We start from the raw sequence: 23,320 nt of genomic DNA, 5'->3' as shown, positions 1-23,320 counted from the left end.
TAATATTATACTAGTATTCCGCCCGCGGCTTTGCTCGCGTAGTCACGGGTAAGATAGACTCGGAGCGTTACCGACAAAGTTCCCGTTCCCGTTAGATTTCCGGGATAAAAACTATCCTATGTCAGGTCCAAAACTATCTCTGTACCAAATTTCAACATAATCGGTTTAGCCGATCTTGAGTTATTAATAGTGTAACTAACACGACTTTCTTTTATATATATACATAGATTACATAAGTGCCTATATTAGAGCTTCAAACCTTATTTATTTTAATGCAATTTGAGAGACGAATCAAACGAATCAGCGCTCATAAAAATATATCGATTGGTTCTAGAATATAGTGAAGTATACCTATATACACATATACCTATACAGATAATTGAAATAAGCCATAAAAATGGCAAATGTTTGCATTTAATAGTGATTTGGGCCTAATCAATCCATTAGGCCTAGCAATTGCATACATTGTTATTTCAATTAATTATTATTTATGTATCAAACAACTGATGAAAAATAGTGCTTATGTGGCTTTGATGATTTTAGACTCTGTTAATCTGCACTGTGATGGGATGTCTGAGTTCGTGTTTGAGAGGAGAAACGGCTGGAGAAAGTCAATCTCTCGAAAGAATACCGGTAGAAAGTTTCAGCAGCACGGCAAACGATGGACGTCAAGACAGTCCTTCATCGTCTTGGAAATACTGGCCTTGGAAATTTTGGAAATGGGGTTAAATTTTTCAAAATCATTTGTTCGCTTTTGTAGATATTAATTTTAAGTGCGTATAATAAACTGCAATTTTTTTGATAGGTCGTTCTGTGTTAAACGAGGGTTTAACACATACTTCTGATTTAATGCAGAGTGCATCTAGAAGACCTTACTATAATAATGTACATTCTGAACGGAAATTGAAGAGAAAGATAAAATTTCTTGTGAAAATACAAAATTATGACAAATAAAATATGGTCGTTTCAATTATGTACCTACCAGTTTAATATCACTTATACGAATACTATAGAATTAAAAAAAAAAGGTGTGTGTGCGATTCACACACGATAGAAGTGAAACTTCAGTAAATCGACAAAAGAATGAGATGAATATATATAAAATATAAAATAGTATGTATATTTCCGTCTCATTCTTTGCCGGCTTCATTCTACACATTTTTGTATTTGTGTCTCTTACCTGTCGTTTTTCCGTTACATCAGATTTGAAATCACAACGATTCTAAAGAAGTTTCACTTCAATAATTACTCATAGTACAGAATAAGTATTATGTCATCTATGCTTGTTGTAACGAATTACGACCATTTCCTTAAATTGGTTCATTTTCTGAGTAATTTTGAAAGAATAGAAAAAAATTTGATCACGAGACAGCCGTACCGTAGCAACGGTTAGGCAAGAAACGCAAGTTCGAATCCTGCCTCGTGATAAAATTTTTTCTATTCTTTCAAAATTACTCATTTATAAAGCATTTCAATGCTATAAAACTAAAAATTAAATGGTTCATTTTCTTTTTATTTTCCTCTATTTTAAATAAACTGCTGTAATTGTTTATGTTAGATCTCCAATACATAAGTAACTATTGAATCAATACTTATTCGTATGGTATTATGTTATCTGTACTTATACTCATATTTGTATAGGTACTACTAAGATATAAAGCTGGAGGTTTTATTATTTTTTTGAAGTGAAACTTCTTTAGAATCGTTGTGCTTTCAAACCTGATGCAACGGAAAAACGATAGGTAAGAGACACAAATACAAAAATGTGTAGAATGAAGCCGGCAAAGAATGAGACAGAAATATACATACTATTTTATTCATTCTTTTGTCGATTTACTGAAGTTTCACTTCTATCCTGTGTGAATCGCACACACACCTTTTTTTTTCTTGAGCGCGCTACTCAGGAACTACTAGGCGGATTTGGATGAAATTTTGTACTAAGGTACGTGAACTATGAGGAGATACCTACTCCGGGAGTGTCTAGTGTCTATCTTTTACTTTGACTACGCTAGTGGAAAATGAAATACAACACCACTAAATCTTCGAAGAATATTTTCTTATTTTCCAAAGTTTAAAATTAGTATCGTAGTATTTGGCATTTTTCATATTATCCTTTTTACGAGAGCTAATATAGTTTTCGAACTCTGTCAATTTGACTTAGTGATCATTTTACTTCATCAAAATATTATAAAGCAATTTTATAGATGTTTTACGTTGATTCTCAACGGACTATTACAAGACGCGAGAGCTCTTTAATAGTTGGAAAATACAATAAAGATGAAAAAATCGATTATGAAGCATTTTCTACTGCTCGCGGGGCATCCACTGTGCGTCTTGTTAGCGATTCTGGCGCCTCCTTAGAAGCCCGTCAGAAAGGCTCGGTTCAAAAAGAGCTCGTCACTATGCTATTCGAATCAATGCTTGACCATATAGTGGATTCTTGGGAAGTTATTGAAACCAGAAAAGTTGAAGAAGTTACTACAGATTTTCCGCGGACAGCTAGCGAGTTAACTTTTGGAAGCAAGAAAAAGAAGTCAATAGGTATTTAATCTTCATAGTTAGTTAGGTTTACCCTTGGAGTATTCATATAAACAAATATAGTGAAAGTACTCGTATTGTAAGTAAAAATGTGTATACTTGCAGTTAAATCAAGTAAAAATAAGAAAAGTCAATCAAAAATGGAGTTTTACGACAATGCACAGGTGGATACATAGGAATCTAGTTACTGGAATTGCTTACAATGTAACCATATCGATTAATTTATCATTTAAACTGTTTAGACTGATTTGTCAATCCAACAATGTTGGTGGGCATCTCCAGATGAAAGAGCCATCATAAGGTTTCGCAATGGAAATATTTACGAGGGCGATATATCTATGAAGTGCATGCATGGAGAAGGACGATTCCAGTGGGCAGATGGAACCGTTTATTTAGTAAAAATGCACTTTACTTCTTTATTTGATGCTTCTTTACATCTTTCTTCGCTTTAACATTACTGGCGTGGATAAACATCAGATTCTAAATTAATATCATTTAAATGAATATTTCGTATGCAATATGTGCCTAATTTTGTTTAGGTAATAAATTACCTTGTTTTCTTTAGGGTCAATTCAAAGATAACGAAATTAACGGTAAGGGTCTCATTCAATGGAAAGATGATACATGGTATGAAGGGGATTTTGTTGGAAATATTCGTCACGGTAGAGGCCTGTACGTTGATTCCCGGAAACAACTTTCGTACTCAGGAGGTTGGCACTGTGGTACTAAACACGGTCTTGGAGCCATATATTTTTCCGGAACTTTTAAAAATTCCTATACCGGTGAATGGGTCCACGTTAGTTGTTTCTTACAAATTTTAATATACGATTTAAATTTTGAAATAATTATCAGGTAGGTTATCAAGTTTGCCTTCTAACATTTCAGAATGTGCGGCATGGGTTTGGATCACGTGAATACTGTGCTTTGAGTGGCTATAAAGGTGATTGGGATTATTATGTAAGAGACGGAAAAGGTTTGATGATATGGCCAAATCACGATGTTAGTGGATATGATCACATTATTTTTATTGAGCTTTTTATTTGATTTCTAGATTTTGGATTCGTTTCATCTTGTATTTATAGTTTTACAGAGGCGCATGGAAGAATGGTGTCATGTCTGGATACGGAATTTATATTTGGGATTCTTATTTTAACAATTCCATGTCATTGCCTTCTATTATTGCTTATAGGGGCAATTGGGAGAGAGGTCGACGTCATGGGTATGGTGTCTTAAACCTAGGTTTCGGTTTAGGATCGTATTATAAGGGAGAGTTTAAAAATAATAATAAACACGGAGCGGGAAAATTTATAACTAATAGTGGATTAATACTTCAAGATAAAAATTTGTTTATTGATGATTACTTTGGACCACTATCTACTAACAACGAATGCAATAATTTACCACTGGATTATAAAAGAACTCAGCCTCAAGAACCTTATCAATTTGATATTTGTGATGAATATATTGGTCTTTTTTATCACATTGAACAAGCTATTAAAAATCTGGATAAAGATCAAGAAACAAGAGACGCTATTATAAATGAATATTTGGAAAACAACAAAACATTGGATTACATTGTTCAGAAAAATGACCGACAAACGGAATGCGATAGTTTTAATTTTGTTGATTTCCTAAAATTTGAAGAGAATTCCTTGCGAAAATCCCTCCAGTGTTATGAAATACAACTTAAACGTATATATTACCAATATGCAACTATTTGTAACGATGAAGAAATATACCACACACCAATTCTTATACGTTTATATTTATGGCAATTATATTATGATTGTAACATTCATGAGAAAGGACTTACTCTTGTAGAAATAGATAGAATGTTTCATGCTAACCCAGAGTGGTTAGCTAGATCACCACACAATCCATTTGAAAAAATTTACTTTTGGCAATTTCTACACTGTCTTATTTCGATAGCCAATAAGCTGTACGCGAAACACCAATTGCCTGAAAAAAGGCCCGATACTATTTTAGCGGGAGCATTTAGAATTTTTATGGAAAATGATGTTTTACCAGGTGCTGGCCGTAAAAAAGGTAGAGATCTTTCTGACTACCTCTTGTTTTGTTCACTAAATAGTTTAAACTAAGTATAGATTTTTGTAATATAGATATAACTATTACAGGACGTTTAACAAGTGGGTATGGATCATTCGTACCTCTTAAAGGAGTATATAATTTATATCGATGTCTAGGAGAGCCTTGCACTGTAAGAGACTTTCTATGTGGTATGCGACGACCTCCACATTACACGGATATGCCACAACCAGCTTTGAAAGAAGAAGTTTTACTAGGTCGAAATGCATACGTTTTCGGCGATGAGATAACTTTTATCGCAGGTTATATATGATATTAATCAGAACAATTGAGCGTAGCTACGTTCTTTTTTATTTTTTTATTGAATATATTTAATTTTATAACCGCTGCAAACATTTTTCCAAACTACTGACTATTTCAGATAATCAAGAAGTAGACGATTATTGCGAGATGACTGATTTGAAATTGTTTAATATCAGTAACCTTTCCAGTAAGACAGTGATATCATATTTCTCCTTAATCTTTCCTCAAATCATAGAAAAGGATAAAATAATGAATTTAAACATTGAACTGACTTTCTTTGAATTTTTCGAGGTATTCGTTGCATGTGTCGAAGAAAGCATTCGGTTAACTGAGGAAGAATTAAAAAATAGAGAACGATCCTCTTGTATTACGCCTGATGAAAACAATGTTAAAATAAAATAAATATATAAGTTTTTCAAAAAATAAATTATTATTTTTTATACTCGACAAACCTTCACAACTTTTCAACGTGGTCTCCCCGTGACCACGCTCGCTGTAAAGTGTTCGAAACGTCGGGTTAATAATATAATGAATAAATCGCGTTTAAAATCCGTTGAAAAGTTTTTAATTTCTAAATGTATAATACTCGCGTGAAACCAAACACAAGAAAATACTAAACCTTCACAATAAAAAACAGATACGGAAGTGTAGGTATATATCATGTATTTAAGTAGTTGAAGAAATGGACTGGGAAGGGTGATGAAAAGGAAATGGGCATCCGACTCTCTCACTCACCGTGCGAAGCACAGCAGCTACTATTTCATGCTGGTGTTCTGAGGGGGTGTGGTCCTTCCCCGGTGCGAGCTAGCCCAATTCGTGCCGAAGCGTGCTCTTCTCCCAGATATACAAAAGTTACGGAAAGCGATTTTGTGTAGACATTAAAGTATTTGAAGTGGGACAAGATTTTAATTATCCCGATATGTAATCTGTTGTTACTTTAGTTAAGACTTTACTGGACTGGTTTATTTTAGCTACTTGCAAAGCATCATGTCCTGAATCATCATCATGAATTCTACTATGGGGCAGGGCAGCAGATATTGAAACTATTTTGGTATTGCAAAAAAAGGCCATACGTTACATATACAATTTATGTGCTCGGGACTCATTAAGAGATCTCTTTAAGAGTACTGCTATCCTTACTGTGCCGTCACAGTATATTTTTAGTTACATTTTTCACGTACACAATAACATCGATCCGGCGACATACAAAAGTAGGAGATAGACATTGTTATTACACAAGGAACAGAATTAAATTTGAAATGCCTGTATTCCGGCTTAGTAAAGCAAAAAAATCATTTGTGGGACAAGGGTATACCTTGTTGCTTAAACAATACAATTCCTCTTAATATTAAACCGTTTAGTAGTGCTTAATTCAAAAACTATATTAAAAATGCATCAGTTCAGAGAGCCTACTATAGCATTAATGAATATATGGAAGATGACAATCCATGAACTTAAGCTTAAGAACCTCAAGACAGTTCTTTGGCATCATTGTTATGTATATATTACATATTATAGAATTAAAATGTAATGTAGAATTAATATGTAAAATTTATATTATTTTAAAAGACAACAAACAGAGTTTCTTGCCGGCTATTCTCTGTAGAAACTGGCTTCCGAACCGGTGGTAAATGTCATAACAGTGTAATATGACGATTCAAAAGTGCATCTATAGGAAGTCTAGATGAATGAAGAAATTACCAGTATATAAGTATATAATCTATGGCATAAATGTTTGAGTTTGAGTTTATTAATTCGGCATGTGAAATGTTTTATTTCATGACTTTCATGATTCACCCCCAATCACCCCCTAGGTATGTATGTACGGTTTTAAAAAAAATGTTGAATCGCAGCGCAATCGTCAAAATAGAAAAAAATGCTTAGTTATTTGCTTAGCACCAGTTTAAGGAAAGCAGTTTCTAAAGAAAGCGACCAGAAGAAACTCTGTTGTTGCTCTTTTAAAAATAAGTAGCTATTTGTTATTACTCGCGGTTTCTTCCTCCGATCGCGGGAGAATTTGCGCTACAGAGTGAATAAAAACTATTTTGTTAAGTAAGCTGAAAGGAAATAATACCGATATATAGGTATAAGTATAGGTACTTAAACTTACGATATTTAAAGGTAATATAAGTACATAGACAATATTGATAATTAAAACACATTTCATTAAATTGCTTGCCACATTGTGACTTGAAAGGTTTTGTGAATTTTTATTTTGTAATATATTTATCATAATAATAACAAAAATGAGGACAAAAAATCCTATGGCTAAAAAGCCACAACAAATTTTATTTTCTAAAAATACATATGGACATAAAACTAAAGTAGAGAATTGGGATTATGAGATACATGCAGAAAAGAAAGATAATTATGTGTATCGCGATTACTTAAGCAACCACATCAGTACTTACACGCGTTGGGGAAATCAAGATCAAGGTATTGGCAAAACAGAAACGCACAGTATGCTTGAACAAGTATTTACAAAAACTGACCCCATTTACGCTTTTAAACCACTTGTTAACTTTACATCGTATCCTTGTACAGAGTAAGTACCTAAATAAAGAACTGAAGTATCTATATGTGATATTGTACTATTGTATTAAAAACTATAAACTTTTAAATGGATTTATATGGTCTGACTCTGCTCAAAATTTTATTTTAGTAATATCAATACTGACTAGCTGTGACCCGCGGTTGAAACCGCATAAGTCCGTATCCCGTAGGAATATCGGTATAAAAAGTGCCGATGTGTTATTTCAGTTGTCCAGCTATCTACGAAGCAAAATAGTATTATTATTCACCAATAGATGTCAGGAAAAAAAAAACACTAATAAAACACGAATATGACATTTTCTAAAAAAATTCCTAGCTAGATCGATTTATCGCCCCCGAAACCCCCTATATACTAAATTTCATGAAAATCGTTGGAGCCGATTCCGAGATTCCAATTATATATATATATATATATATATATATATATATATATATATATATACAAGAATTGCTCGTTTAAAGGTATAAGATATTGCTCGTTTAAAGGTATAAGTTGAAGATGTTGTTTGAACGCACTCATCTCAGTCTATCAGTTAATCTAACTACTCGACGAATTTCAAAAATTCTTTCGCTGAAATTATTAAAATCCATAATTTAAATTTAAGCACGCCTGGTAGAAATAAGTTGATGAAGAAAGCTGATTTGCCCCAACTGCCTAGTGATTTTGGTGTAATGGATTACCTTACTACTCAACAAGACGACTACAGGAGTCCATATCCAGGAGTGACAAAACCGGTACACTACTTACGATTTATTTTGCTTTTCTATTTCATATTTCATTCTCATTTTCCATTGCAAGATACCTAGTACGAAATAGTTATCATATATTTCACTTACTTAATTATTAAAATATAATTTCAGTTAACAATGGCAACTCCAATATGGTTAATGAATCGCGTAATCCGCTCCGATCTAACTCATAACCATGGTACAGCTCCGCCCAGAGGTGACTACCAATGCTTGGACACCCATACTCCAATAGGGCATATTCGAGAAATGCGTCTATTTCGATATCAATCTTTTAATCCAGCCACCTGCCTTCAAGATTTTCCAAAACTGTAGTTAATTTCAGCGATAAATAAAAGAATTTATATCCAAAATTATTTATTACATTTACGAGTCACAATCGATTCATACGAACGAAAAAAAGTTAAACATTAACTAAACAAAATTAAAAATAAAAAACTATTTAAAATAAATACAATAAACGAAAGGTTATTGGATGCACAAACAGAACAAGTGTGGAACTAAGTATCGTAATTTTTGTTAAAATAAACATGCATAGACATCTCATTTATTTTCTACCCTTTTTGTTTGATAGGTAGATTTATATAGAAAAACGAATTAATTGCAGTAAACACTTAAAATAGGTTAACTTTTTTTATAGAATATTGGCCTCTTATACCAAAGCAAGAGAAGGCCATAATATTTGCATTTTCTATAAGCCCACAACAATTATATCAATCATTAGTTAAAAACATACACAAATTAAATGTATTATGCATATTACATATTCCACAGTTAATACATTTATTTAGTAATCTTATTAATGAAACAAGCATTAATTAGAATACAACAAATATGAATAAAAGCTGATATATCTAAATCAAAAGTTCATTTATAATTACAAAAACATACTTTATAATTTTTGATCCTAATGGCGTCGATTTCGTTTATTATTTATTATAATTGAAGGATTTTTCCACAGGAGTTTATAAGAGTTCCACATTAGACATCATCCTTATCAAAATAAAACAATTTTTTGAAACAAAACACATAAAACTAAAGTAAATAAACGAAACAATGGATCACAAATTATAATAACAAATTATGCCACACACCTATAAACCACTATTTTTGCAAAGGAATAAGATGGGGCAATTTAATATGCTTAATTTTATACTTTACAAAAAGCTGTAGGCCTTTTCCAGTGGCCAATCTTTTATGTATTAAAAACATTGACATAATCAATCACACCAATCCTTCTATATCAGAAATATTTAAGGATCATTTAAGATACATTTTAGTTTCTCATCAATTATCATTCACACAAAAACTTTCCTTTACAACAAAATTTTCGATTTACACTGGGCAAGGCAAGATAAATCACAATATGAATTTAATAATAAATCTTGCTATGTGTATAAAATATGTAAACTATTTAACATTGTATTATAGTTTTAAAAAAAGTTGTGCAATGAATCTAGCAAATAAATTATTTCATTCAGTACCCTGTATGCTATTTCTTTATGAAACTTTATATTATTTATATTTGACATTTACAACAGCAATAAACTTGTGTGGGAGACATTTCTTAATGTTATTGTTATCTATTTAATTTAAATATTCTAATGTGAAAAAATAACATACAAATTATAATTTTTTTGCATAAATCCACATAATTTACTGAAGAATTAACAGGATTAGGTTTTTTGACACATTCCGTAACAGAATTATATTTATGCTTATAAAAAGTTATAAAAATATAAATTTTAATGCTCAAATTAATTGATTAACCACTACAAGTCCTTAAAGTAAAAAGCTATCCATACTTAAAACTAAAAAATGAGGGCTCCAACTTATTAATGATTCAAATTACATATGAAAACAGTTAGTGGGTAGTTGTTACTAATTTATTAAATATGTGATAGTCATTAATGAAGACGATTAATGTGTTTTCCTTCTTTTGAATCCTTTCCCTTTTTTAGTTTTGAGTTTGTGTTTACGGGAAATACTACGGCTTCCAGTTATTTCATCAGCAAGCATTCCAACTGTAGTTAGTTTTTTCCTTCGATTTTTCTCAGCTTTAGTTACTGGTAAGCGTGTTAGATAATTTTCTTCATATTCAGTCTTTTCTTGTTCCTGTTTAGAAATCGAGTGTTTGACATAGTTGCCAGTTGTGACTTCTGTTGGTGCCTCAGAGTATTCTTCTCGAAGTTCTCTCATAACACTTGAATTTAGGAATTGCTTTCTAGCTCTCTCTTTATTCTTTTCATTGTCTTTTCTCGGAATATTTTCTTCATAGTGTACCGCTGCTAGTTTTGGAGGAACATACACATTTGATTTATTATCTTTGGGTTTTTCAGCATCATCCGACATTTCGCTGGATTCATCTTCACTGTTATCAACCTTGCTTACTAAATTAGCTGGATTAGCATGGTAAGACTGTGGATCCTCTTCTGAGGTTGCACCAACCACAGCTGTTTTCACAAGTTTATCTATTTGATACTTTAACTTAGAATCTATGGGACGTATCTTTTCAAGTACCGTTCTAATTTCTACAAGTCTATCAATTGAAGGATCAGATTCAATTTTTTCGCCTGAACATTTTCTTAGAACAATATAAGTTAAATTTATTAAATAACTTAGTAACATTTGATACTTCATTTCTAAAAAGCTTAAACCTTTGTCAGTTGTCATTTCACCATTTTTGACACGGATTAACATATTGTCCACAAGCTGAGATACTTGTTGTATGTTCGTATTCATTTCTTTTAACAAATTCATTGCTTGTGGTAGATCAGGCAACTCCATTTCATCTGTAGCCTAAACAAAAAAAAAAAAAGGACTATTACACCAATAAACGAATATTAATAATTAAACAACTTAAAAGAGCTATGCATCGTCAATTTCCTGCACTGCATATAATTATGTTAGTGGAAGAACTTAATATATTATGCATTTCAATGAACAAACAGATTGAATACAAAGTACAGATAAGATTTGATTTGCTTTTAGAATAATTTTCAAAAAAACATTAATTCATTTTAATTGAATACTAGCTGCTTGCCCTTGATCTTGCGTAGACATTTCGTAGAGTAAGTTTTTCATATTTTTAACAGTACATAATTAAATGGACACAAATCCCATGAACCAAAACTTATAAAAAAAAAATATATTGACGACATTAAAATGTAAATATCTGTATATATTGAGGTAGTTTTTTTTTAAATGTGCAGTTTCGTCATATAATATACCTAACATTCTTTTTTGCAAACTATGTTCCGTTTTTAATACAATGAAAAACCACATATATAAATAAAAATCAATAACTTTTGCTTTTATCATGAGCATAATTTAACTACATCTAAATAATTATGAAATATACCTGAACCATGATGCTTGTTTATTGAAAGCTAGTTAACCTATTACTTTATAACCCCAGAACATTTGTTTTTAAAACACAAACACATGCAATCTCTTTTGATTGTTATGAACACTGAACTGTAATTCTTCTGTTATTTTCTTGAAACAAAAATTTCTTGAAGTACTCTCTCATTTCACATCAAATCAAAGTAAAAAAAGTAAAACTTTAAAGATACATTCACATTTTATGGATGCACTGACAAAGAATCAAGAGGGCAAGGGCTGACGCCTGACAATCACTTAATTGACAGCTCATGTTTTAGTGTTACAGTTAGTTACTTCCTCAAAAATACCTAGTACAAATGCATACCATTGAAAATTAAGATATGAATTTGTATGAATATTTAGGTAGCTTAAGACTGCGGATTAATTCGCGTGGTACCCGGATAAAAAAATTACCTGTGTGTATTGCGTTTATCCAGACTATTATCTATTCCATACAGATCCGATCAGTTATTTTTGATTGATACAGAACAAACACATTCATACATTCGCGTACTTACAATAATAATTTTAGCAATAAATTTTCCACAATAATTTTTGTTAGGTCGTATAGTTTAAGATAATGGTAAAGATAATGCTCAAGCCATGTTGAGACAAATAATTGAATTTCAAATCTCCATACCAATTTCTGTTAGTCTGTCAAGCGAGTCGCGTTCTTCACGAATGGCGCCAAATTTTAAAATCCTGTAGATGGTAATCCTTCGTTCTCCAAAAAATTATGCCAGGATGAAGATGATGATTTGATTAAAACACAAAAAAAATACAAATTTCATAAATGATATGTAACCATCGCTTTATTATTAAGTTATTGTTGCATATTGGATACACACCATGTTAGACATAATTTCGACGTCCAAAGACGCACTACCCAAAGTTTTGATGACAACATCAACCTATTTATTTTTTCTCCTCGGTGTCGGTGTAAGTACAATCAAAGAGCTTTAGAAATAAAATAGTACCTAATTTATATTTCTTTCACAAAATACGAAATTGATTAATTCTGCTTATAGTAATCACTATAAGCAGAATTAATCAATTCAATTCAGTAATCACTGATTTAAAATTGTTACGTCTCAATACGATACACGCACAAAAATAAAAGAAAAATGAAAAGAGATTAATCATAAAAATATAAATAAACTTACAAAAGAATACACAAATTTAAAAACCCATAAATAATTAATTATTATTCGTCTTTAAGTTGTACATAAAACTGATAACTAGGCAAATATAAGTTATTGTAAAATTGTGTGGGGAAATGGAAATCTCTCAGTGTATTCCTGGGAATGTGGCTCAACATCATCATCCTTTACTAAACCTCTGGAAGATTACCAGCAGTTGGTAAGGGAACGAACCGTAAGTTATGGACCGTACATAAGTGTATAATCTATGATATGGACATTGCATGATTGGGCTCGAAACCATTCATCAAACAGTGAGCCACTGACGTATTTACTGTTGTTTATCAACAGATCAGCATCGGATTGCATCCGGATTCACGAAAAACAGGAACTTTATGAATTCCAGGGTCAGTTCGTTAATCCTGGACAATCATGGTGTACATGCAGAGCAGTATAACTAAACAAAAAGTCACGCGGAGGTATTAAAAAAATGTTATTGTCATACACAAAGTTCGGATCCAAAAATTTCAACTCATGTATGATAATGATCGTTTCCATATTGGCAAGTATTGGCCGTTTTTCGAGACCACAATATTCACGTTATATATTGTCCTGCAAGGTCGCCTGTTGAGATGTATAGGATGTGTTAAAATTAAGAGCTATGAGAGATCTTCCTCCCAATTTGACTATGAACGAACAACTTTAAGAAGGCTTGCAATGAACGTGGGGCCATATATCGCAGGAAGCCGTTGGCATTCAAGTTCAAGTAAGAACTGATATTAATATGATAAACTGATTGTAAATTATAAGATATTTCTACTTCCCTTCAGTTTTTTATTTATTTTCAGTTCGATTTCGATCAGTTTTAATTAAAATAAAAGTTTAAAAGATAAAATGAAGTTATTTATCATAATTAATCTCTTCTTTTCAACAGAAATTAAAATAACATTTTTATGTAAAACAGAAAGTCTCATATAATTTTATTTTTTTAAACCTTAAAATAAACTAACATTCACCCATTTACTATGAGAAAATTCTTCGAAGCTATTTAGATTGTAGCACGACAAGCATCCTGAATGGCGCAAGCGAAAATCTTCCGATCCATAAGCATATTATATACAGCTTTCCGACAACATCAACAAGGGTTCTTAACGAGAAGCCTGTAGCGTAACTCGTCGAGTTAAAAGTTTGCCATCGCTTGCTACTTTTGTTCATATTAAATTTATCTAGTTTAATAATTATTTTAATTAATGATATCACTTGAATATATTTACAGCAAACACAATATTAATAACTTTGAGTTGAAAACGGGTAATTTTAATGACAATTTTGCTTGAAAAGTTAAAAAACAAGGAAATTTGTCGATCGAAAGTTTAGTTATTTAAAATTTTCTATGTATACTATATTTTTTCATTATGCAAATGTGTTCTTTACGTTAGGGTTTATACCAAAACGTAATAAGAAATGTAATATTATTTAAAATAGCCATTCTTACATAATTTTGAATGAACGAATGTATTAAAACACTTTATTTACTTAACACATACACATAGTTACGCACAAAAAGGCGGCCTCAACGCCAAAATAGCGATCTCTTCAAGGCTACTAAACTAAACACAAAAAATCTTTTAATGTAAAAACATAGCATTTTTGAAGTGAAACTTCTTTAGAATCGTTGTGATTTCAAACCTGATGCAATGGAAAAACGACAGGTAAGAGACGCAAATACAAAAATGTGTAGAATGAAGCCGGCAAAGAAAGAGACAGAAATATACATACTATTTTATATTACTGTAGTTTCACTTCTATCGTGTGGGAATCGCAGACACCTTTTTTTGTTTTAAATGTTATAAATGGTTATAAGAGCATTGCATATCATATAATTTAAGACAACTTATTTTTTTGTTTAACAAATAATTTCGATCAACAACTCGATAAATGCCGGCATGGTAAAGGATTTGTAGACAAAATATTTTCGATTGTTAGACATTGTATATTTATATGCCGCTATGTCTGGGACGTAAGTGAAATAGATATCATCATATCGTATATAAACTATACCAAAAACGACATTTCCAATTTAGTTGTGTCACGCAAGGTAGGCCGGTTGAATAGCTTTTTATTAATGAAAATTTATATTCTATTTTCATGATCGTACTTCCAAAGATTACACGCTACAAACAAACCATTTAGAAACTAAACTTCTTATAACACTATACAATAAAGATATTTATATAAGGTATCTATAGGTAAACGGAATATATTTATACATAATAAATAACAATATTATGTAGTGTACAGCGTGCGGTTAGAAATTGTTAATGAACTTATCCGCACCAAGCCCATATTGTGCTTGGTAGTGGTGGGCGAGAAAAAAATAACATTATTACATAAAATTCACATTATGCTAACGTTTATATTCTTCATTCGTGATATAATGTTTTTACAAATTTTTAACACTTAATATGAACTGGATCCTCTGAAAACGTATTCGTTTTCGTAAGCCTCTGTTTTCTTCACAGCTTTCATATGGAAACAATTTTAGTCTATTTTTACAGCTCCATAAATTTTTCTAATAAATGTGTATGCCGCAAAAAATCCTATAGTTCCCGTCAGCAACCAAAATGTTAAAACCATGAGACCTGAAAGTATGTCATAAATTAAGTATATTGCTGCTTACTATTTTAAATGATATCCTTACTTATTATGTCAAAAATGTACCTGTGTAACCCACATAAAGAAGAGTTGGTATAAACTCTGTTATTTCCAACTTTTTGAAAAAGTAAAATATAGAGTATATTAAAATGTATACAGAAGAACCTCCCGATACTATGAAACTCTTCCACCACCAGTGATAATCCTGAAAAAAGAATTACATTATGAAAATATACTTTTAGGATGAGGTTTATGAAAGAAACATATAGGTAAATAAAATAAATATCACTACATAGTATAAAACAAAGTCACTTTCTATGGTGTATGCTTAAACCTTTAAAACTACACAACGGATTTTGATGGGTTTTTCTAATAGATGAATCATGAGGTTTATATGTATGATAACATTTATTAAACAACTCAGAATGAACGAGTGCGAAGCCGCGGGCAAATGCTAGTAGTCTATAAAAATTAAGTAGCACTCTTTGATGACAGAATCAACTCTGTTGTCTTATTTACTGAGTATTCATATGGTAATTATTTAATTGTAGATCCTTATCAGCCGGCCTAGCAAGCGCGCCACTACACATTTTGCATGACCGGTTAAAGCAAGATACATTATTAATTGTTTCTTTTAGTAGTTCTATATGCTCATAAGAAACAATAAATAATATTAACTCGCCCATAAAAACGACGACGAGAAATATCTCACCTGACTACTTCGAAACTCCATTAAATTTTGCGGTCATGTCTGTGTATCTAAACGTCCTATATCTCTTCTTTCGACATGAGATGTCATGATGATGTGTGATGATGAATGTTTTCGCCCGAAACAAGAACAAATAACAACGAAAAAGTTCTTAAGGACGATAGGGAAATAGACATAAACGATGAAAACGCGACAAAACGGATCGAGTAAATTTTTTCGAGGCGCGTATGCAAGGCCGACTGCAAGCTAATAAGATGAACTCATACTATTATGTTATTATCACATATCCATGATAAGTGTACAAAGTCTCAATTAAATATCTCGATTTGATTACATAGAAACATAAAAATTTTAAAAACCAATCAATATATTTATATCAATAAAAGAACAATACCTCTCCGCATAACTGGAAGTAGACCATGACAATGGATATCTGTGACACAGATACAACTAATATACAAAACACCAGGAACAGGAACCCAAAGAGATAATAAAACTGATTTTCCCAGAGTGCACTGAATATAAAGAACAGCTCAATAAAAACTGCTCCAAATGGAAGAATTCCAGCCATCAATATGCTGAAAATTATATATATTTCAAAAAAAGGCAAGCGATTATTTGTATAATTTATCACTATAGTTAAATGCTGCAATTCATATAAGAGAATGTCTCTGATTTTATTGTATTCCAGTAGGAATTTAACTCAAAAAAATAATTGTAAAAAAAATTATGTGTGAAACATTTTAAATTTAATAAAGATTTGACTTACCATATAAAAACATTCATATACCACACTTGTTCAGGAACTTTTCTTGGTATGAAATTTGTTCGCACTGGGTGCTGGAATGGTTGCTTTCTAATACCAAAATAATATCCCAAATATACAAGAGGAAGGGATATGCAAAACCATAGACACAAAAGAGCCATCATTGTTGAAAACGGCACAGCTCCACTTGAATGTTTGCCCATTATGAAGAAGTTTAAAAAGAAGCATTTTCCAAACACAATTGCTGGGTATAGGGTGGCAGTTAAGAAGGCTGCCTGCTTCCATTGCTTACCCTTCATTGTATTGTATAAGCGAGCAGAATAATAGCCAGCAATGAGACCCATAAAAACATAGAGAAATATAGCTGCAGTCATCAATGCACCTCTACTCGCTGGTGAAAGCATGCCAAGCATTGCTATAACTGAAAAGAACAGGCTTACTTTAAACTTTTCAAATAAATAAAATAGTCAAAAATGTATTATCTTTGCTCATTTCTAAATTGTATTAGCATACTTATGCTGATTATTAATGTTTTTAATCTATTCTTTATGAATTCATGTATTTCCTTCTATATGACAATGGAAGAGAACATTTTAAGCTGTAATTTGTATGTTATTTAGGTCACCAACTTACAAATAGTTACAAGGGCCATTAAAAATACTTGGATTCCATTTCCAATCACAGCCGCAAAAAGCATTCTTTTTGGCGGAGGCCTAAAAACATCACCATGAACAAGCTTCCAACCAGTTTCTTCAATCATGTCTTCGATGAACTCATCAGAGTTGTACTTTGCAATATCCCTTCTCAATGTGCGGACCATTATCATTGTTAATATTCCTTGAAATTATAAATGACATAGGAAATATTTCTTATAAATTTATTATATAACAATGCTTCATAAACTATTGTTTATAAATAGGTAAATTTTAAAGAAATATGTAATTACATGATTATTTATATTTAAACATATCTTGTTTATAAACAATTACCTGATAAGAAGAACAATACTACTATGGAATTTACTATAGAGAACCAATGTATTTGAACATCTTTCATTCCCAAATAAATGTCCCATCTAGAAGCCCATTGAATATCTGATTCTCCCCACTCCACTGAATATGTAAAAAACAACTTTGTTCCGGAATCTTCATTGACTAATTGAGGCTTAGAGTCTTTTGCAAATTGACAAGAATCATCAACAAATGTGATATCATCTTTGCTGACAGAATATGTTTCAACTTCAAAGCCGACTACTCTATAAGAGTCTCTGTAAAAAGAATAAAATAGATAATTGCAATATAGGATGATAACTTCAATCTCATTGCTTTAAGTTGTTACTGCATATCACCCACTGGGACTATAAAAACTATCTATCAAGTTTTTATAAATTCCCCAAATTACTAACAGAACAAAGGACATAGCAAAATTTGATCAAACTGTGGAAATTCCAATGTGTTGTTGATAATATCATTTACATTTTTTTTTCAGAAGCATTTCTTACATTCTAAGGATAATTATTAAACTGAGTTATTTATGGAAAACAAGCAATAACAATTTAAAACTTAGTATTTTCTTGTGTTTGATTTTACGTTTAGAAAATAAAAACTTTTTAATGTGTGTGTTTGAGTGTGATCATGGGGAGATCCTCTCACCGTGACCACACTTGCTGTGAAGTGTTCGAAATTTCGGGATAATAATATAATGAATAAATCGCTTTAAAATCCATTAAAAAGGTTTTAATTTCTAAATTTAAAACTTCTCAGATATATTTTATCACCTACATATATATATAACATATACTTTTCTCTAGTACTGTAATAGAAAAACCTATTGAAAATATAAATTAAATTTTACTTCTAATAATGATGTCATTTTATAAATTGACATCATTATTAGAAGTAAAATTATGTACAACAAACAATACTTACTGACTGTGCTTATGGTATTTAAGTAGCAATTTTAAGTGGTTATTGATATATGCTTTTCCTTTTGACATAAATCCAAGTCTATATCCTTGTTCAACAATTCTTTCAGATGTTTCCCGGTTAATAATCCTAGTTGCTACAGGTAAATTATCCACTAACCTATAAAATATCAAAACCAAAATGACAAAATATAAGAATTACAGTTGTAAAACAAATATATAACAAAATAAAATTTCTATGTGATTTTTTTTTATGTCATCATCAGCAATGGAGCTGGTGTGTGGCCTGAAGGTAAGCAATCTATGTGATACTTACAAATGCACATAGTATTCATGTTCTATGCGGCTTGCTACTTTTTCTGATTCTTCCACACTCCAGTTCATTGGATTATTTTTTTCATGACACAGTAGTTTACATTTAATATTTTCTGCCATGTGTACTTCATATGGTGTATTCACAATACGATCCCCCCTCAATACTTCGCCTAAATTTTCAGATTTATACAAGAAAGCTCCAAATCTTGGCAAACATAATGGTAATGAATAATATTCATATGGTAATTGTGTATGTGTGCTGGTCATTTTCACAGCTTTAACTTCGATTTTCTGCCCCTTTTTAAACTCCACGGGAGCAACTCCCGGCACATAAAATCCATTATTAAAAGCAAAATTGAATAAAAAGAATAAAATCTGAAAAGAAATCTGGAAACAGAAGAATGAACTTTATTTTAATTTGACTATTGCCGGAAGACAATTGATTTAAAAAAGATTATGCACTTACACGATATGAGAACATCTTTTAATAATAACGCTAAACGACTAAATTAATATTAATATTTACAGATCCATTTTAACGAAGTTTTGGAACCGTTTATTTAGTGCTGAAATAATTTAGATTTATATTTTGAACATTGATTTCATGATTTGTCGTTTGACTTGTGAAGTTGTAAATTGTATTGTACTCTTGTCAATTGTCATATTACATTTGTGACATTACATCGGTCAGATATCAGTTAATATTTAATACAGAGTATACGCGCCGATTCTACGCCACGAAATATGAACGTAAGGTATGAAATTAATTCGAAAAATCGCATCGGCACCATACTTAATGTAGATATAATAGCGAATTGCCCCCCCCCCCCTACTGTAGCAATTCAGCATATAGAAAAAAAAATAATGAGAGAATCGAGCAAGCTTCGAAACGAATTGGGCCAGCTTGATTAATTTTTTATTTTTTTTTTGTTACTGTCGGCAATGGAGCTGGTGGGATGCCTGATGGTAAGCGCTACCACCGCCCATGAACATTTGGCCTCTCCAAATGTTGTGATGATCCATTGCAGACCTTACGCCTCTACAAATGGATTGCCGACTTTTTGAGAAGGGATTAAGAATGGATTGGCAATAGGAATAAAGGAAAGGACTGGGAAAGGTAAGGAAAAGGATATGGACCTTCGGCTCCCCCACTCACAGAACGAAACACAGCATGAATGCTATTGTATGCATGAGCAGAATGCTATTTCACGCCGGTCTTGGTGAGGACGTGGTACTTACCCGGTGCGAGCTGGCCTAATAATTCGTGCCGAAGAGTGCTCGATTACCACATACAAAATGATTGTCTTAAACTATTTGGTGATTGAAACAATCCTAGTAAGCAAAACAAAATGCTTGCGTCAAGAGGTTACGCTCTTCCATTTTACATATTAGGTGTATAAATGAAACAAGATAAATTTATATATTTATACACTACAATACATACAAAAATTTTGTAAAAATTTATTTCGTATGCTTCGTGTTAGTGTAAGTTTAGTAAATCGTTTTATTTTAAATATTGAAAACAAAATTTTAGATTTTATTTGTACAATTTTTTAAAGATTAGAAATTATTTGATCACGAGGCGCGTTGTGGCAAAAAGATATGGCGAACCCATATCCTTTTGCCAAACCGCAGCAAGGCCGAACCTTTCGGCCACCCGTGTATGAGGGACACCCCATGTATTGAGATGATTAAGAACCATCTCAACCAATATAACCCTTTTTTAATAATTACAATTTGCAATTTTGCTGGATATAAATGGTAAGTATTTTCATTTTCTCTTGGATAAAGAATTGTCATACACATATTGCTTTTCATAGTCTAATAGCCATTTACTAAAATTATCATGCCTTACTTTTCCCACAGTCGGTGGTTCCATATAGCTGCCATGCCGCCGCAAAAGAGTCTTCTTTCGTCTCGTTAAGTGGTTTCTACCATTTTAGTTTTTTATAGAATATACTGTTGCTGTTACAAGGCCACGCGATAGTTTCATCTATGACCTTTATATATGACTTGGATAGTCTGTTGTTTAAACTTAAATGACAGTGACAGTGACATAATAATCTGAAGACTGATTTTCGGCTTCTAAATTCTAATTGAAAATGACTGGGGTGTAAATGTCATTTTTATTAAAAATATTTATATTTACAAGTTAAATTTCATATTAGTTTATAAAATTTTGTTCATTTAAAATGGCAACCAAAGTAGCTATAGTCACAGGTGGAAACAGAGGGTTAGGTTTTGAAATTGTTAAAGGATTATGTCAAAAGTTCGACGGTGTTGTGTACCTTACAGCGAGAAACGAAGAAAGGGGTCAAAAAGCAGTTCAAGAATTGGAACAAATTGGTTTGCGACCGCTTTTACATATTTTGGACGTGACAAGTGACGAATCCATTGAACAGTTTGCTTCCTTTATAAAATCACAGCACGAGGGCATTGATGTTTTCGTAAACAACGCCGGTATACTTGATTTTGATAAAGCTGTTTCTTCCTTCGATGATGCCAAAAATCTTCTCGATACAAATTTTTACAGCCTTCTAAGGATAACAAAATTTTTATTTCCCCTCTTATCAAATACAGCTCGAATAATTAATATCAGTAGTGACTGGGGTCTCTTATCAAATATCAGGAAACAAAATTGGCTGGATACATTGATAAAAGATGATTTAACTGTTGATGAGATTTTACAATTTGTGGATGAATTTCTGCAAGCTGTAAAGAATGGTAAAAATGGATTTCTTTCATTCGCTGGTCACTATAGTGATTACAAGGTTTCTAAAGTAGCCATGTCAGCTCTGACTTTTGTACAGCAAAGGGAATTTATCAAGCAGGGTAGAGATATATCTGTCAACTGTGTCCATCCGGGTTTTGTAAAAACCGATATGACAAAGGGCATGGGGGATTTTTCTCCCGAACGTGGTGCTAGAGCTCCTTTATACTTAGCATTAGAAGCTCCACAATCCCTCAAGGGAACTTTCATATGGCATGATTGCCATCAAGTCAACTGGGATGATTGAAGATATGTTACTTATTATTGTTTCAATCCTGTGATAATATTAAGTGTCACAACACTTTAAACTTAATAATATATGTTTTTTTAGTTTAAATGTGTTTCCTTTATTCCTGAATCTATACTGACATATATTGTGTAGGTATTAAATTAGTCTTTCTTATTAGAATTATAGTTCTTAATTTTAGATTTACACAGCGCCACATCCTTCTATTTAAACTTATTATTTTGTTATTGTGGTGTTTTATAGTATTATCAATGGTATACTTGCTGAATTCACTTGCTGGAAGTCACCTATATTAATTATGTTATTACAATTCATAGTACAAAATACATCTATCTATAACAGTGAAATTACTGCTTATTTATTAGAATTACCGAAATTATTTCACTAATCAAAGTTACATCCTACATACAAACCATATTATAAATTAATAGACTATGTCGATTTGACGGGCTAGAAGCACGGGCTAGACGCAGTGAAGTTGCAGCTATCTACTGGAGAAACTCCCTTGGCACTGTACAAATCTTCCCTTTCATAATCTTTATATATATAAAATTCTCGTGTCACAGTTTTCGTTGCCATACTCCTCCGAAACGGCTTGACCGATTCCTCTGAAATTTGGTAAGCATATTGGGTAGGTCTGAGAATCGGCCAACATCTATTTTTTATCCCGATATTCCTACGGGATGCGGACTTACGCGGGTGAAACCGCGGGGCGCAGCTAGTATTAATATAGATTAATGAAATCACACTACTTACTGACACGGTATATGGCATCAGAATCAATGCAAAATTAAAATCAAGGAAATGTTTCAGGCATCAGGATACGGCATTCCGAGGTAGATGGCCTTACGCCTCTTCAAATGTTCATGGGCGGTGGTAGCGCTTACCATCAGGCGACCCACCAGCTCCATTGCCGACTAGGACATAAAAAAAAGATGTATTTAAACATATTAAATTAGTGTTGACCGGTACACACTTCGCTGGGCGTCATAGTCGAAAAAATAATTAAATGGGTAATAGGTATCGGCTAATAAGCAATGGTGGCTCAGTGGTGAGAACCTCAGACTTCAAAATCGATAAGTCGGGGTTCGAGACCGGGCGAGTGTGCAGAAAATAAATTGATTTTTCAATTTATTTTCTGCACACTGTGGATAACATCACCACTGCTTAAAACGGCGAAGGAAAACATCGTGAGGAAACCGGCATGTCCAAGAATCAAAAGTT

The 23,320-nt window shown here is 32.1% G+C and overlaps 5 protein-coding genes and 1 long non-coding RNA gene across 7 annotated transcripts in view; 4 read left to right on the top strand and 2 right to left on the bottom strand.

Moving 5' to 3' along the window:
• The window catches only part of LOC119831592, a 2,250-nt gene extending 1,294 nt beyond the window's left edge, over positions 1-956 (top strand). Inside the window, exons 2-3 of the long non-coding RNA XR_005287894.1 lie at positions 544-724; positions 806-956. This is a non-coding gene — a long non-coding RNA (uncharacterized LOC119831592). The remainder of the gene's footprint in view (positions 1-543; positions 725-805) is intronic.
• A 1,248-nt stretch (positions 957-2,204) lies between these two features.
• LOC119832845 (radial spoke head 10 homolog B-like) lies at positions 2,205-5,289 on the top strand. The gene is made up of 8 exons (XM_038356675.1): positions 2,205-2,541; positions 2,644-2,702; positions 2,781-2,933; positions 3,104-3,334; positions 3,424-3,537; positions 3,621-4,584; positions 4,674-4,886; positions 5,006-5,289. The coding sequence occupies exons 1-8, from the start codon at positions 2,205-2,207 to the stop codon at positions 5,287-5,289; spliced, it is 2,355 nt and encodes a 784-aa protein (XP_038212603.1).
• Positions 5,290-7,133: 1,844 nt separating this feature from the next.
• LOC119840435 lies at positions 7,134-8,527 on the top strand. Its single transcript, XM_038367052.1, has 3 exons — positions 7,134-7,432; positions 8,046-8,175; positions 8,302-8,527. Exons 1-3 carry the CDS (start codon positions 7,134-7,136, stop codon positions 8,500-8,502), a joined length of 630 nt encoding a protein of 209 aa, XP_038222980.1. The 3' UTR covers positions 8,503-8,527.
• A 4-nt stretch (positions 8,528-8,531) lies between these two features.
• Positions 8,532-12,101, bottom strand: LOC119840421 (neuroguidin). Of its 2 annotated transcripts, none has more exons than XM_038367040.1 (2): positions 11,986-12,101; positions 8,532-10,986 (listed from the first exon to the last, which is right to left on the bottom strand). In XM_038367040.1, exon 2 carries the CDS (start codon positions 10,972-10,974, stop codon positions 10,108-10,110), a length of 867 nt encoding a protein of 288 aa, XP_038222968.1. In that variant the 5' UTR covers positions 10,975-10,986; positions 11,986-12,101; the 3' UTR covers positions 8,532-10,107. The 2 variants fall into 2 exon arrangements, with proteins under 2 accessions (XP_038222968.1, XP_038222961.1); XM_038367033.1 differs by lacking the exon at positions 11,986-12,101 and adding an exon at positions 11,549-11,946.
• A 2,405-nt stretch (positions 12,102-14,506) lies between these two features.
• On the bottom strand, positions 14,507-19,731 carry LOC119829919 (transmembrane 9 superfamily member 4). The gene is made up of 9 exons (XM_038352652.1): positions 19,546-19,731; positions 19,081-19,466; positions 18,769-18,924; positions 17,830-18,107; positions 17,474-17,677; positions 16,844-17,261; positions 16,469-16,652; positions 15,432-15,570; positions 14,507-15,352 (listed from the first exon to the last, which is right to left on the bottom strand). The coding sequence occupies exons 1-9, from the start codon at positions 19,558-19,560 to the stop codon at positions 15,252-15,254; spliced, it is 1,881 nt and encodes a 626-aa protein (XP_038208580.1). The 5' UTR covers positions 19,561-19,731; the 3' UTR covers positions 14,507-15,251.
• A 1,391-nt stretch (positions 19,732-21,122) lies between these two features.
• LOC119831361 (carbonyl reductase [NADPH] 1-like) lies at positions 21,123-22,186 on the top strand. Its single transcript, XM_038354676.1, has one exon. It carries the CDS (start codon positions 21,272-21,274, stop codon positions 22,094-22,096), a length of 825 nt encoding a protein of 274 aa, XP_038210604.1. The 5' UTR covers positions 21,123-21,271; the 3' UTR covers positions 22,097-22,186.
• Positions 22,187-23,320: the final 1,134 nt, after the last annotated feature.

The sequence above is a fragment of the Zerene cesonia genome, chromosome 1 (assembly GCF_012273895.1).
Source record: "Zerene cesonia ecotype Mississippi chromosome 1, Zerene_cesonia_1.1, whole genome shotgun sequence".
Lineage (NCBI taxonomy): Eukaryota > Metazoa > Arthropoda > Insecta > Lepidoptera > Pieridae > Zerene > Zerene cesonia.
This window is presented reverse-complemented; position numbering and strand designations above follow the sequence as displayed.

Coding starts and splice junctions, on each gene's coding strand:
- LOC119829919 (XM_038352652.1), bottom strand. Junction 18,925..19,080: donor CATGAATACTATGTGCATTT/GTAAGTATCACA, acceptor GATATTTTATAG/GTTAGTGGATAATTTACCTG. Junction 17,262..17,473: donor AATGGCCCTTGTAACTATTT/GTAAGTTGGTGA, acceptor TGTTCTTTTCAG/TTATAGCAATGCTTGGCATG.
- LOC119832845 (XM_038356675.1), top strand. CDS start 2,205: ATGTTTTACGTTGATTCTCAACGGACTATTACAAGACGCGAGAGCTCT. Junction 2,542..2,643: donor CAAGAAAAAGAAGTCAATAG/GTATTTAATCTT, acceptor GTATACTTGCAG/TTAAATCAAGTAAAAATAAG. Junction 2,934..3,103: donor CAGATGGAACCGTTTATTTA/GTAAAAATGCAC, acceptor TGTTTTCTTTAG/GGTCAATTCAAAGATAACGA.
- LOC119840435 (XM_038367052.1), top strand. CDS start 7,134: ATGAGGACAAAAAATCCTATGGCTAAAAAGCCACAACAAATTTTATTT. Junction 7,433..8,045: donor ACATCGTATCCTTGTACAGA/GTAAGTACCTAA, acceptor TTTAAATTTAAG/CACGCCTGGTAGAAATAAGT. Junction 8,176..8,301: donor ATCCAGGAGTGACAAAACCG/GTACACTACTTA, acceptor ATATAATTTCAG/TTAACAATGGCAACTCCAAT.
- LOC119831361 (XM_038354676.1), top strand. CDS start 21,272: ATGGCAACCAAAGTAGCTATAGTCACAGGTGGAAACAGAGGGTTAGGT.